The sequence below is a fragment of the Miniopterus schreibersii genome (genome assembly GCF_964146895.1).
Source record: "Miniopterus schreibersii genome assembly, chromosome: 11".
NCBI lineage: Eukaryota > Metazoa > Chordata > Mammalia > Chiroptera > Miniopteridae > Miniopterus > Miniopterus schreibersii.
In genome coordinates this window covers 15,619,745-15,635,082 of record NC_138111.1, presented here as the reverse complement: position 1 = coordinate 15,635,082, position 15,338 = coordinate 15,619,745, and the positions used below count along the sequence as shown (strand labels likewise).

The 15,338-nt window shown below is 45.4% G+C and overlaps 1 protein-coding gene across 1 annotated transcript; it reads right to left on the bottom strand.

The window, feature by feature from the left end:
* Window positions 1-9,141: 9,141 nt before the first annotated feature.
* Window positions 9,142-13,542, bottom strand: LOC308563860 (salivary lipocalin-like). The gene is made up of 7 exons (XM_081151397.1): window positions 13,366-13,542; window positions 12,877-13,013; window positions 12,071-12,144; window positions 11,249-11,350; window positions 10,786-10,887; window positions 10,563-10,608; window positions 9,142-9,416 (listed from the first exon to the last, which is right to left on the bottom strand). The coding sequence occupies exons 1-6, from the start codon at window positions 13,459-13,461 to the stop codon at window positions 10,571-10,573; spliced, it is 549 nt and encodes a 182-aa protein (XP_081007523.1). The 5' UTR covers window positions 13,462-13,542; the 3' UTR covers window positions 9,142-9,416; window positions 10,563-10,570.
* Window positions 13,543-15,338: the final 1,796 nt, after the last annotated feature.

Genomic DNA, 15,338 nt, shown 5'->3' with positions numbered 1-15,338 from the left:
TTAGATCTACTTAGTGACCTGACATTTCAGTGACCCGAAATTTCTCAAAACACAAACTCAAAAAACTGGATGCCATTCAAGACTTCCTTTGGGAACCAGAATTAACTGTGAGAGCCAAAAGCCGATTAGGTGTGGCAGGAATGGAAAGAACTAGAAAACAGAATACATGGCCCATCCATGTTCCATCACTCACACTGTGTGTGGAAACAGGTGAGTCCTCCATGTTAACTTGCCTAAGAAAAAAGAAACTGTCTCTACCAAAGATGACAGGACCTCTCACAGAGCATTCAGATAGAGGAGACTAGAATAGGGCTGGATTAAATAATGTCTTGAAAGAATGGTGTCTGATGTTGAGCACATTTTAATTCCTTTTCATTTGGTCTGAATTCAACCACAGTGAATGAACAGATGTTTAATCACTACATATACCTCACTCTGTATCACAGACCCCCCCTAAAAGAAATAGAGAAGCAGTAGATGTCACCCCTTTCTTCAAGCAGCTTTCCATGAAGGTAGGGAAATGCTTCATATTCTCAAGAAAAACTTCATTCTGCTAGTCTGTGAAGTAACCCAACAGAGCGGGACCAAGTCCAGACCCTTGTGGGTCAGAAAAGGGGGTGATACTGGGAAAGTAACGTTATGTAGAAAGTGCTCAAGAATACAGCCTTTGGATTCCTATAGACCTGGGCTTCATCCCTTGATTTGTCATTTTGAAGCCACGAGTAACGCTCTGAGCTTACTGTCCTCATAATGGGGATAATCCTACCTGAGGAGATTGCTGTAGGGCTTCAATGGGATGGTGTGTGCAGAACCCTCACACTAATGTTTGACAAAATTAGGCTGTGGGATCAAAGAATGATTCCTGGGAAGGTGAGTCTTGAGAAGGGTCTTGAGCATTAGGCAGGTGTGGAAATGTGGAGAGCATGTGGGATGGGGATTCCTAGTGAGAGGGGTGTTGTGATTTAGGCTCCTGTGCCCCCAGATGGGGCTTGTTCAAAGCTATGGCTTCACTTCTGCCTTTTGCTAATGGTCTCCTTCTGTACCCACCAAAACAGATAGAGGCCAATGTCATGATAGGAGCTGGACACTAGGCATTGAACAAGGAATTGTGGCATTCTGTCTGTGGCCTACTTTCCAAAGTCATCCCCCTGTGATCCTTGTGTGATCATTCCTAGTTAATGCTCAACCAATATCCAGTCATTGGTATTTTGAGGTCAATCTAAGTTTAGGCACCACCGGTGGGCTGTAGGCTGTTCTGCCCCTGAGACGGAGGAACTGAGCTTGACACATGGGGCAAAGGCTGTGCATTTCATTTTGTCAAGAGGATTCTCTCCAAGAATAAATGTCCGCCTGTGAGCAACCAGGTTTGCAAGATGAACTAGTCTAGGATGCTGAGGGGAGAGGCAGCAACTGCTCCCCCAGCATCCCTGTGCCATCCCTCCACCCCTGCTAACTCTCTGACCCCGCATCTGAGCACCACATTGCAACTGTCTGCTTCTGGGAACTCCCACTGTGTGCCCCAGGAAACAACTCAGAAATGAAGGCATATGCCACAGGATGTTTTCCTAGTCTTTTAGTTATTTATACCCAAATATTCTTGGAATATTTGTATCTCTCACCATAAGGTTTTTGGCAGTTGTTTGGGAAAAACTTATGTTTACATTTTAAAAATGCAGTGCACCTATTAGACAATCTGTGTAGAAAACTCTAGCTCCATTCCAAATAGAAGCGGTAGAACTTCAGAACCATCCACAAAAGTGATACGTGTCTCTGACGATCTGAGGAAAGCATCACAGGCTTATTTGCCACAAAGCAACCATGTCCTTTTTTAGTGATGAGAAAGCAAAGTTTGAAGCTTTTTATGTCCAAACATTACAGTTTACTGTTTTCCATTTGAGCACTTAATTCGTTGTACTTGGATTTTAGGAAACTGTGGGAAGTTTTGAGCTTTGTATGTAACACATTATAAATTTTCCTACTTAAACTCCCAAGCTTTGATGAGGAAATGGGGAAACTGGAACTCTCCTACACTGTGGATGGGAATGTAAAATGGTACTGTCACTCTAGAAATGTTTGTCATCTTTTTTAAAAAAATTGCCTGGCCGGGCGTGGCTCAGTGGTTGAGCATCGGCCTGGGATCCAGGAGATTGGGGTTCCATTCCATGTCGGGGCACATGCCTGGGTTGTGGGCTAGGCAGCCGATCAATGACTCTCTCATCATTGATGTTTCGATCTCTCTCTCTCTCTCCTTTCTTTCCTCTTTCTGAAATCAATAAAAATATGTTAAAAAAAAAAAATTAAACATAGCCCCACTATTTGAGCCAGTCCTTCCACTCCAGGTACCACCCAAGAGAAATGTAAACATGTGTCCATAAGAAACTTGTACATGAATGTTCATAGGAACTTTATTTATTTAATAGTCAAGAACTAGGACCAAGCAAGATGTCCATCAACAGAAATGGGTAATAATTGGTGGTGTGTCCATAAAAGGGAACGTGATGCAACAATGAAAAGAAACAGACTGTTGATAAACACAACAGGAATGCATCTCAGAGCAATTATGCTGATGAAAATAGGCAGAACCACAACAGTAAACAAAGTGCCTACTGATGGCTGCATTGATATAAACCTCCTGAAAATGCAAACTCTAGACACAGACAGTGGATCAGTGGTTGCCTGGGCCTTTGGGTGGCTCAGTGGGAGGGAGGGGTCACAAAGGCCCAAAGGAAACTCCAGGGGAGGGTGGGTAAACTCTCCCTCCTGACTTCGTGATGGTTTCATGGGTGTCTCCATGTAAAATCTTGTCATATTTCATACTTTAATTTCCTTTTTAATCCTCATTCAAGGACATATTTTTATTGATTTGGGGGGTGCAGATGCTCGGGGTAACATTGCTGTTGCTGTCCATACACTCCCCAAACAAAGACAGAACCAGCAACCTAGTTATGTGCCCCAGCGGGGAAACAAACTCACTACCTTTAGGTATATGCGACGATGCTCCAACCAACTGAGCACCCAGCCAGGGCTCAAATTTTATGCTTTAAATATGTGCAGCTGATTGTCAATTTTACCTCAAACAAGTTGTTATTAACAATCGGAAATAACTTTGCAGTTAGCATTTGCACATGGAACCTCTGATTTTATGAACATGATTCTTCATTTCTGATGTTAATCAGGGAAATGCCTGTCTCTGGAAGACAGAACTCATGAGTTCCTGGCCCTGCGCTGACACACAGGCCTCAGAGAGGAGGCTGGGTGAGGCCCTGGCCTATGGCAGGCGAAGCTGCTTTCTAAGTTCCTAAAGGCCCTGGAGCCTGATGGGTGTGAGCTAAGACTCCAAAAGAGTCCGCTCACATCCTGCTGAACTCTGGTTGACCACCACGCCCTGGTTGTGAGGTCCAGACTCTGAACATGCCTAGATGGACCCTGAGTTCTGAAAGCAAAGAGGCGTGGTTCTGAAACATATTTGGGGCACTGCCTCTAACAAATCGCCCACTGGCTGCAAGTTCTGTCAGCACAGGGCCCCTGCAGGCCCTAATACTATGCTCTGCCAGTCCAGCGGCTGTCCAGGAGAAACCCAGGCTCTGAAAGCATCCCCTTAGGGAGGCAGCTGTAGCCTCAAACTTCCCCTTTCCCCACCGCCTCCTTGGGCTTCCTTTTCCGTCATGCTCCGCGCAGACCTGACTTCTCGGGCCTGCAGACAATCTGGGGAAGCCAGGGTGAGCCCCAGACTTTCTGAAAGAGGACTTCCAAAGTGTCCCATAGTCCCCTAGGGCCCAACTCAATCTAGCCTCAGGACACCTGGCTCTTTCTTGCAGCACCCAGGAGAAGGTGGTTGTGAGGTGGGCATTTGGCCACCATGAGGTGCCAGGCCTCCCAAGGATGTCCTCCCAGCAGTGCTTCAGTCTCCTGGAAATGCCCACTTCCAGGTGCCTGCCCCACTGCAGGCACCTGAGCTCGGGGCTCCTCTGAGTGTCCAGGCCAAGCTGGGCTCATCAGCCCTCAGCCCCCCACCTGCAGAGCCTTGTTTGTGGAAGCTCTGGCACCCCCTCTCTGCGACTCCAGCTCTTTGATTCTACTTTAGACATAAGTGGATACACCAACACACTCCACCCTTACATTTATGTTTCTCAACTTTGGTTGCACTTTTGAATAACCTATTGAGCTTTTAAATATATATTTTATATATTTTTATTGATTTCAGAGAGAGGAAGGGAGAGGTAGAGAGAAAGAAACATTGATGATGAGAGAGTCATTGATCAGTCGCCTTCTGTGCTCCCCCCACTGCGGATCAGGCCTGCAACCTGACTAGGAACTGAACCCCAATCTCCTGAATCATTGGTTGATGCTCAACGACTGAGCCAAGCCGGCCAGGCACCTGGGGGGCTATTAAAAACCTTGGTGCATGTGACATGGAGACCTTCCACTCCCATGTCACTGGCCAAAGCAGGTCACAAGACTGTCCTGTGCAGGTCAGGGAAGCCCACTGATGAAGCCCACACACGGAGTGCCTGTGTGTGGAGATAGACACCGTTTCAGGCTTTGGCTATTTCAGTGGCCAAAATCAGCTCTTTGATTTAATCGCACTTACCTTCCAGCAAGTGGGTGCAGGCTGTTTACATATCAGTATAAGAGGCCAGACCAGGAAGGTGGGGAAAGAGCACTACTTAATCCTTGGGGTTCAGAGGAGACCTCAGTGTCAGGTGACGCACAGGGACCATAATGTTGTGAGGGGATAGATCACGCAGATATCTGGGGATCGAGTATTTCATAGAAAGGGTCCAGAGATGGGAGTGCTCCTGGGTGTCCTAGGAAAGTTGAGTGCAAAATAATTCAGGACTAACAGAAAACTGGGTCACTGAAGGTGGCTGTGGGAATCATGACAGTGGGGTCGTGGCGGTCAGTGCTGCTGCCCAGGGCTTCTCTCCAGGCCAGGCTCTCCTCAGCAGGTGGGCTCGCCAGTCCTCTGTCTTTCCTTACAAGGGGTCAGCCAGCAATCATCTAGTATTCTGGTAGCCAAACAGAGCCATCATAACTGTTTTGGAGGCAGCACAGCAATGTTTCAGAAAAGCTACCTTTAAGGACAATCCCTGGTACCTTGATGGGCCTGCCTCCAGCAGCAGACAGTGTCAATTAAAATTGATTATGGCACCAGGGACTTAGATGGCAAAGTCCCCAAAGCTGGGAAGGGAGATCTGGAGTCTTCATGTTTGCACTTGGAACCCCAAATAACCTCAGGGTGTCCTGGTGTGACATTTACTCTGGAAGTTTATTTGACATTTATCTGCATTTCCTTCATTCAGCTTCAAGTCATTACGTCAGTAAGAGGAAAACTGAAAATTATCTCCCTGATCCCATGATTAGATAATTTAATGCCAATTTTATTGAAGGGTATCCGATTGGTTCAATTTGACAGAGCTGTGTATTTGGGGACAATGCAGCACAAATAACTATAGCAAATAGCAGTCAGGGGAAAGGCCATAGTACAGAGATGGGTCAGCATACCTTTTCTCTCAAGGGCCAGAAAGGAAATTTTAGGTCTTGCAGGCCAAGAGGTAAAATCAAAGATACTATGTAGGTGAAAATATAATAATGGGGAAAACACACTTCCACATTTTTTGATGAAATTCACAATTAAATATTAAGTATAATTTTTTTTTGAAAATACATAACTATTATTGAGAGGATTGGATTCTGTTTAGAAATAAAATTTTTGGAAATCTGCTTCATTGGGCTTGTAAATAGTGTTCCTAATATCGCATTGATTGTAAATGTCTTGGCTGGTGGGCAATACAAAAACAGGCAGTGTGTGGTATTTGGCCTGTGAGCCATAGCTAAATACCAACTTCTGGTATAGAAAAGAGGGCTTCAAAGTTTAAGTTACCTAGGAAGTTCTGGCTAAAGTTACAAGAAAAGGAAAAAAAGAGAAAGAAAAGTATAAATATTGGAAGACACACATTGACATTATTGGCGATAATAGGACTATACCCTATAAAACCAACAGAAGCCACAAAGTATTGGAAATAATTTCATTATAACTACGAAAAATTTCATCACAGTTGCTAGGAACATCAACTTACAGAAATCAATAGCATTTCCCTATACCAGCAAAAACTCATGATAATAACTGATGGTTAAAAAAGCCAAACAGACAGCCTTTCACAAAGACGAGCCCAAAGAGAAGAAGGAAGCCCCTGCCCCTCCCACAGCCCAAGCCAAGGCCAAAGCAAAAGCTTTGTAGGCAAAGAAAGCAGTGCTGACAGGCCACAGCCACAAAACAGGGAAGATGTGCCTGTCATCTACCTTCTATGGCCAAAGACACTGCGGCTCCACTATGAAGGCAGCATCAATATCCTCGGAAGAGCGCCCCCAGGAGCAACACGCTTGACCACAAGCCCCGGATCAAACAGGCTGTGAAGAAGCTCTATGGCAGTGACGTGTCCAAGGTCAACACCCTCATCAGGCTCAAGGAAGAGAAGAGACATATGTTCACCTGTCTCCCAACTATGATGCTTTGGATGTTGGCAAAAAAAAAGGGGGGGATCATCTAAACTAGGTCCAGCTGGCTAATTCTAAATATAAAAATTTTACACAGTAAAACAAAGTGGTGAAGGTGATATCCTAATGATCTGGTTATTAACAGGAAAGGAGTAAAGGGGAAGGCTAGATAAAGAAAGCATGCCATTTACACTGCTTTGCTAATTTAACACTCTCCAAGTCTGTTCCCCTCTGATTGCTGGCGGAAGGGACTGGACAATAGACACACGCCCAGTAAAGTCTGAGTGACCTGGAAAGGTGCTTTCCTGTCTGTCCATCACTCCTGGGAACAGTTAGTTAGCCAGAATAGGTGTGGCCACTGCAAGGATGCGAAACCTGAATGTTGAAACTTCCGAACCTAAGAAGTTCGCTCTCTTGGCTCTTGGCAGGCTTGGGACTCCTGTTGCAGGGGACACACAATGGACTAATGAACTTTAATTAACCTGATGCAGGACTGGGAAGGGCTGCAACATGGCAGGGAAGCTCTGGACACTGGCCTTGCTTTTGGCTTTGCTGAGCTGCCTGCTGCACCTTTGCAGGACTGCGTTAAGGGGCGTGGGACTTTACAACCCAAGGCATGTGACTCCACGCCAATAAAAACCAATCATTCTCCTATGGGAATCTTAGAACATTCATTTTCTCAAGACATCACAAGAGTCACCCCAAACTGGCTAGTGTAGGAGATATTCTGCCCCCTAATTTCTTCCATAACAAAAGTATATAGGAATTGAAAAACAAGAATACACAAAATTACCAAAGAGAGAATTTTAAAACTCTAAGAAAGGACATAGAAGATGATCTGAATACATTTACAGGCATGAGACTTGTTTGGGTTTGGTCCCGGGAGCCCCATGTCAGACTTCTGACCTCTGAAGCTATAGTACAATAAACTTGCACTCTTTTAAGACACTATGTTTGTGGTGATTTGTTCCAGCACTAACTGGAAGCTAATACAGGACCCATTTCTCCTGTCCAGATGGATGCCAAGAACACAGCCTCCTCACTGTATTTCTGAGACACAGGCAGAGTTAACTCTTGGAGGAAGTGTGGCCTCTATGACCTACTGAGTGATCCTGATTCGCACCTGCCTGCCTTGGGGATATGATTCTGTGGCCCTCTGTGCAACAGGCTAATTTCTCTTTAACAAACTCAGTTTGCTCTCAGACCCTAAGAATGTGGTGATGGACACTGGGGTGAGAGTGGGTGATACTGAACTAATGAAAAATCAACTTAGCATGAAATGCCATGGTGGGAATTGCAGTGGGACTGGGCTGCCAGCTTGGCCCTCCAGTCCGTGAGCACAATGCACCGAGGAGCAGTAGCATAGCTCCTGCTGCTGGCTGATTCCCCATAACTTTCATCTCTTTTCATGTTCCTTTTCTTTGGAAAATGACCGCTCTGCCCTGTTTCTGATCTCCAGACGTCTTCACTCCTTGCTTTTGAGGGAACTTAACATTCCATGCTTCATTTGCAGAAAAAGTTTGGAATTAAGCAGTAGGTTTCAGAGTGAGTTCAAGCTCCCATGTTGACCTGGGATCAGCTGAGGGTCCTTGTGTGCCTCCCTCTAGGCTGTAGTTTCCTGACATGTGACACAGCCAGCCCTCCCCCACCATCACAATGGTCCTCCTTGCATTGATCGTTCTGGTTGTTAATGTTCTAAACCTTCCCAAGGATCTGCTAGGCCATTCTCTCTAGACATTAACTATTTTGTTCTTTAAATGACAACATTGAAAAATGACAGGACCCAGCACGACTGGTTGACTCTCTTCATAGCCTTTTGCCATGTGTCAGCAAACTAGGCAAAGTGCGTATTTCAGAAGAAATAAGCCTGAACCTAACTTATACTTCTGACAAGGACACACAGTAAGATATGGGGGCATCACACCCCACAGAGCCTTCTGTTGTTAGGCTTATGTTCATAATGACAGGACATTCTTTGTACATGACAACCCCCACCCCATGTCTCTCTGTTCCAGCAACATGTACAACTTTGACCTGGTCTTTATCATCTGATGTGAGGATAGGATTATAAGTGGAGGAAGAATTTTAATTCCCTTTCCTCAAATCCCAGAAGGTCCAAAGAAAGAGGTTTAGCCTTCTTGATGCCTCCTGACTCTACCAAGTACAGATAGCTAAAGGTCACTATTGCTCACATTTCCTGGCCCCTCACTTTACATGGTCACAGTAGATAACAGCCCTGACTGAAGGAGGTTTTCTGAGAGCATGAAAGGACGCCGACTGTGTCATGAGGGGAGAGAGTGGATGATGTAGGGAAGCTGGGATGTGGAGGCATGTCCTGAAGCACGGGGAGTTTGTATCAGCAGCATCTGTCTCTCAGTACTACCTTGAGAAAGAGAATTCAGGGATGGGTCAAACTGTGGGTCAAGTCTCATAGTTTGCTTTATCAGGTCACTAATAAACAGGCTAATAAAAGGGCAAGCAGCATCACAGGGACAGAGAATGACTGCAGGGAAGGGAGACTCTTGAATCTCAGGGGAGTGTTGGAGAAGCTAGAGCACGCTTATGGGCACAGGGCCAAAGAATGGGGTCATTCACTTGCTATCAGCCCCAGGTTTCTCACATACACAAGACGACCACGCGATTGCAAGACTAATCATTTATTGAGCAGGTTCAGGAGGTCTTATTCATGGTAGAGTTCTGGGTATGCTGAAGAGAATCAGGAATTTGGAGGAAATCTTTGATTTTATTTTTGGGGAATGGATGAGTCTGTCTAGACAACTATAGAAGATTGAAGATTCAGAGATAATGCCTTCATGGATGATAGTGATGGAAATCAGGTTACAGAACTGGTCACAGGATGACACGTGGTCCATGGAATGAAGATCCTGGAGCCCAGGTGAGGAAGCATTCACTCAGCACTAAATAAGCAGATGAGAGAGAACAGAAACTTATTAAGCTTTTCCTAGATTGAATTGAAGAGAAAAGAGAATTTTTAAAAAATACATATCTTTATTGATTTCAGAGAAAAGAAAGTAGAGGGAGGTAAAGAGATAGAAATATCAAGGATAAGAGAGTTATTGATCAGCTGCCTCCAGCACGTCCCCCACTGGTGATCCAGATCACAACCCTGGCATGAGCCCCAACCTGGAATCGAACAGCGATCTCCCGGATCATAGGTCAGTGCACAACCACTGAGCCACCCCCAGCCGGGCCAGAATTTTTATTACAGAGAACAATGGTGAAGAAATAGATATCAACCTGCACTGTAACCTGTTACTTCCCAGAATAGGTGGAAGGAGGGCATTGAATCAATTGCTGGTATGTTTTTCCTATTGCTTAACCTTCCTCACTGAGTCTATGATAAAGAGAAGGAATCAGTGAGGACCCTAGGCTGCTTTCTGCCATTCTCAGTATTAAATGTTTTGAGGAATCTTTGATAAATTGAGGAAGAATGGCTAAAACTGTAGCTACCTTTTATTAATGCTGACTTTATGCAAGCCAGAGCTGCTGAGTCTTTCCCACATCTTTTCTGAATGTAGCCCCACAATGAAGCTGAGGTAGGACACAGATGAGGGAATTCAGAGCCTGTTTTCCAGATGGGAGACAACTGGAAGGTCAGACAGCTCTCTTTACAGATCAGAAGTTAAGGATGTGCAGAGGTCAAAGGAAGACATTATTACCAAAAATTGAAGGGTAAGAACACACATTTTGGCCTTGGAAGATGGACAAGACACTGAAATGTATTTCAGTTTCATACTCACACCCCAGTACTCTTTTCCTATTTCCAATTTTATGTCTTGGTGATGCTTAAGACATTATCAGTTACTGAGGCCTTTTCACCAGCAGGGTATCCACACAGCAACTCTGTAATGTCCACATCATTGGCCTCCTTGTCATTGCTTAGGCCAATGGCTCTAAAGCTCATGGAAGGAGTGGGTCCTGAACACAGGACCCCCAACTCCAAATATCATGTTACTCCCTCAAGCTTCCTACCAAAATATTTTTATTGTAATCTTTGGCCATAACCCCCCTTGGCAACACCCTCTCCAGGAGCCATCACCAACCTGGAGAACTAGGCCATATGGCTCTGTCGGGCCTGGAGACAGCGATCTGCGGAGGCAGAACAGAACACAGTCAAACACCAACCCACATATTTCCCAGCGAGCAACCAGAGGATTTTCCTGCTTAGGACAGAGGGGACTGATTGGAGGTGTTTCCCTCTCTTAGATTTCTTCCTCTAGTAACATGGGGATTTAGGAAGAGAATACCGGAGATAGCTAAACTTACCTAATTTTGTCAGGTCCACCATGTTTTCCTCATCCATTCCATTTTGCTGACAAAGTTTTGCAAACCTTTCCTTGAGGTTTTGACTCACATCTGGTTTTCGGGCTGTGGGGAAAGTGACAGTGACTGCTGTGTGTGGTTCTTAGTCACTGAGGCTCTCTGGGGATCGGGGGCGGGGGGTTGGGAGGCGGATGGACGGGAAAAGATGGCAGGGATTGGTGCTTGGGCAGAGGGTGGGGATGGCCTATAACCTGTCCAGAATTTGACATCTTAGGCTGTCCTCTGGCATGATGAGAAATTTCACCATCTTCTCATCACTGAGCCTGAGGGATTACCCAAGTGAGCGCCTCTCTTCAGAGAGGAATGATATCCCTGGACAAGATTGGGGGAACTACATTGTTCTCAGGTTTCCTTTCTTCCCCTGTCTCCCCACCGCAAGATGAGTGTGAGAATAAATATACTCTACCTATGAGTACCATCACCTGGGCATTTTTGAAATTATAGAGCTGAAAAATAAGGTATTTATTGTAGACCACTTCAATAAAGCGAACTCTATTGAATCCATTATCTGTGGAGGAAACAGAACACAGTTCAGAACTTCTTTAGTCCATGGGAAGCAAGTAAAACTGTACCGATTTTCTGTCACAGAGCAAACTCAGGGGCATATCCTGGAAGATACAGAGTGATAGCTAAGGCCTTTCATCTGTCTGTTGTGGGCTTCATATGGCAACTTCTAAGGGAAGAGTTGACTTCTGGAAGAAATTCCACTGCTCATCATTGGCCACTAGTGTTAGAAAAATTCAGCCACAGCAGCAACTTCCCCTGTGTCATCCTCCCTGAAGCTCACCTACCTCCCTCGGCCACCTCTGCCAACTCTGTGTCTCTGTCCCGTCCATAAGGCCCCTGGCATTATACACCCAGCACTCCATCCGAGCAATGTGCTGTGCAATGGGCACCGGAAATCATCAGAAAGTGGGCAGAGGCAGAGGATGAGCGGGTGTCCTGACAATTTATGTTTTTTGTTTGTTTGTTTGTTGTTGCCCATTTTCCTTTGTTGCAGGTGGTACATATGACCAAGTCACCATCTTATTCTGATGGTGTTTGTGCCATGTAATGGCTTTTACACATAGGGGTCTCCCAAATGGAGGATATTAGCTGTTAGATGGCCCCATTGTTATTACCTAAATAAACATTGATCAGGAATTGATCAAGATCCTAAGAATATGGTGTGTTAGTCAATTTCTTGCAGTTGGAAGTAACATTTACAGAGATATTTTTATTTACTTACTGTGAACATTAAATACGCCTGTATTTGCTACTTGGTCACAAAGCGCAGACACTTCACGACACTCTCCATTGACCCTGCAAAACAGAATGAGCTGATGCTCAGGAGATACTGATGGGTTGACTGCCTCACACTCCTCCTGTGACATGCGTACCTGATTCTACTTAAGTGTTGAACATTTTTGGTACACATTTGAAGCAGCTTTTATTGACCCGATTTCACTTCATTTGCTACTTATGAATGAGTCACCCACTGATGTCACTATTACTCTACCGCCACTTCCCACTATCCTCTGACTGCAGCCACTTCCCTGTAGAATTAGCTGAGGGCTCAGCTGCGCCAGCTCTCAGATAAGGGCCCTATAAACATGGCCTCACTCGGTCCTCAGGAAGAAGCACCAGGAGAGAGAGTGAGTATCATCCGCTTTCCCCCCAGGGGAAGCTGGGTGGAAGGAGAACATTTCTAGGCCGTGCAACTAGTGAGAGAGGGCTAGGCTGTTGACCTCCCATCCCTGCTCTTAACCTATGCTGTATTGCCCCACGGCTTGTGATTCTGAAACTCTCTGCCACTGACCTCTGCTCCCAGTTAAATTTATTCCTGTCACCAATTCCTATCTCTGAATCTAGAAAATCAGCAACTTCCTCAGTCCCACATCAGTGCCAGATGAGTGATTCTGATTTGGGATACAGGCCCACAATGTGTGTGTATCGGTGCATGTGCACACTCATGTGTGTGTGTGTGTTAAGTGTTCCAAGACCACACTCAGCCTTTTGTTTTCCCTTTCCCAAGTAAAAAAAAGCCACACTTACTTTATAAGATATTTAAATGTCAGAGAAGAGTTGCCCCAGTCTTGGATGGATTCCACAAAACCCGTCCTGACACTATTTTCTTCTATCATTTCCTTCTTGTCTGAGGCCACGTAAATGGAATACCACTCCCCTGAAATCTGCAATAAGTCAGTAAAATGACTGGGTAAGAAAAGAAAAGAGGTGACACCACACTTGTCTCCTTCAACTCTGGCCCATGAGCCAGGACTCCTAACGGTGATGTGAAGATAGAATTAGAACTCAGGTCAGTTGGCTGCACATGTAAGGCTCTTTCCACATTCCTCCCATGAGAACGGAGGTCCCCAAGTGCTGCCATCTTTCTACATGGTATGACCGCTCTTATCCAAGGTCAGAAACCACCTCTTTTGCTTAACATGTCAGAAACCCCTTCCCCGCCAGTAGGGCCACCTTGCTTCAGAATCCTCCAAGCTACCCCCAAAGCCAAGAGTCACTATGCTCCCCCAACTCTACCTTTGACATATCGAAGTTCCTTGTCACAACAGCATTGTTCCCTCCAGGATGGGCACAGACCAGAGTCAGCCCCAGACACAGCAGCAACAGCTTCATATTGGGAACGTCGGTACTGACTCAGCCACAGGCACTTGGAGTGAGTCTTCTCCTGATGGTGGCTCCACTCCCAGCTTCTCTGTCTTTATATTCATTCTGGGTCCAGTTTTTGTCCACCTTTTCCCCTCCCGCTCACGAATGATCTGTATTCATTGATGTGAGGCCAAGAGTGCACCTGTCAGTCTCATCGTTTAGATCTACTTAGTGACCTGACATTTCAGTGACCCGAAATTTCTCAAAACACAAACTCAAAAAACTGGATGCCATTCAAGACTTCCTTTGGGAACCAGAATTAACTGTGAGAGCCAAAAGCCGATTAGGTGTGGCAGGAATGGAAAGAACTAGAAAACAGAATACATGGCCCATCCATGTTCCATCACTCACACTGTGTGTGGAAACAGGTGAGTCCTCCATGTTAACTTGCCTAAGAAAAAAGAAACTGTCTCTACCAAAGATGACAGGACCTCTCACAGAGCATTCAGATAGAGGAGACTAGAATAGGGCTGGATTAAATAATGTCTTGAAAGAATGGTGTCTGATGTTGAGCACATTTTAATTCCTTTTCATTTGGTCTGAATTCAACCACAGTGAATGAACAGATGTTTAATCACTACATATACCTCACTCTGTATCACAGACCCCCCCTAAAAGAAATAGAGAAGCAGTAGATGTCACCCCTTTCTTCAAGCAGCTTTCCATGAAGGTAGGGAAATGCTTCATATTCTCAAGAAAAACTTCATTCTGCTAGTCTGTGAAGTAACCCAACAGAGCGGGACCAAGTCCAGACCCTTGTGGGTCAGAAAAGGGGGTGATACTGGGAAAGTAACGTTATGTAGAAAGTGCTCAAGAATACAGCCTTTGGATTCCTATAGACCTGGGCTTCATCCCTTGATTTGTCATTTTGAAGCCACGAGTAACGCTCTGAGCTTACTGTCCTCATAATGGGGATAATCCTACCTGAGGAGATTGCTGTAGGGCTTCAATGGGATGGTGTGTGCAGAACCCTCACACTAATGTTTGACAAAATTAGGCTGTGGGATCAAAGAATGATTCCTGGGAAGGTGAGTCTTGAGAAGGGTCTTGAGCATTAGGCAGGTGTGGAAATGTGGAGAGCATGTGGGATGGGGATTCCTAGTGAGAGGGGTGTTGTGATTTAGGCTCCTGTGCCCCCAGATGGGGCTTGTTCAAAGCTATGGCTTCACTTCTGCCTTTTGCTAATGGTCTCCTTCTGTACCCACCAAAACAGATAGAGGCCAATGTCATGATAGGAGCTGGACACTAGGCATTGAACAAGGAATTGTGGCATTCTGTCTGTGGCCTACTTTCCAAAGTCATCCCCCTGTGATCCTTGTGTGATCATTCCTAGTTAATGCTCAACCAATATCCAGTCATTGGTATTTTGAGGTCAATCTAAGTTTAGGCACCACCGGTGGGCTGTAGGCTGTTCTGCCCCTGAGACGGAGGAACTGAGCTTGACACATGGGGCAAAGGCTGTGCATTTCATTTTGTCAAGAGGATTCTCTCCAAGAATAAATGTCCGCCTGTGAGCAACCAGGTTTGCAAGATGAACTAGTCTAGGATGCTGAGGGGAGAGGCAGCAACTGCTCCCCCAGCATCCCTGTGCCATCCCTCCACCCCTGCTAACTCTCTGACCCCGCATCTGAGCACCACATTGCAACTGTCTGCTTCTGGGAACTCCCACTGTGTGCCCCAGGAAACAACTCAGAAATGAAGGCATATGCCACAGGATGTTTTCCTAGTCTTTTAGTTATTTATACCCAAATATTCTTGGAATATTTGTATCTCTCACCATAAGGTTTTTGGCAGTTGTTTGGGAAAAACTTATGTTTACATTTTAAAAATGCAGTGCACCTATT

What these genes read in the sequence shown, in the direction of transcription:
- LOC308563860 (XM_081151397.1), bottom strand. Translation starts at nt 13,461, where the DNA reads ATGAAGCTGTTGCTGCTGTGTCTGGGGCTGACTCTGGTCTGTGCCCAT. An exon ending in ACATTTAAATATCTTATAAA is followed by an intron (nt 12,145 to 12,876) that starts GTAAGTGTGGCT and finishes TCTGTTTTGCAG; the next exon opens with GGTCAATGGAGAGTGTCGTG. An exon ending in CCAGGTGATGGTACTCATAG is followed by an intron (nt 10,888 to 11,248) that starts GTAGAGTATATT and finishes CTTTCCCCACAG; the next exon opens with CCCGAAAACCAGATGTGAGT.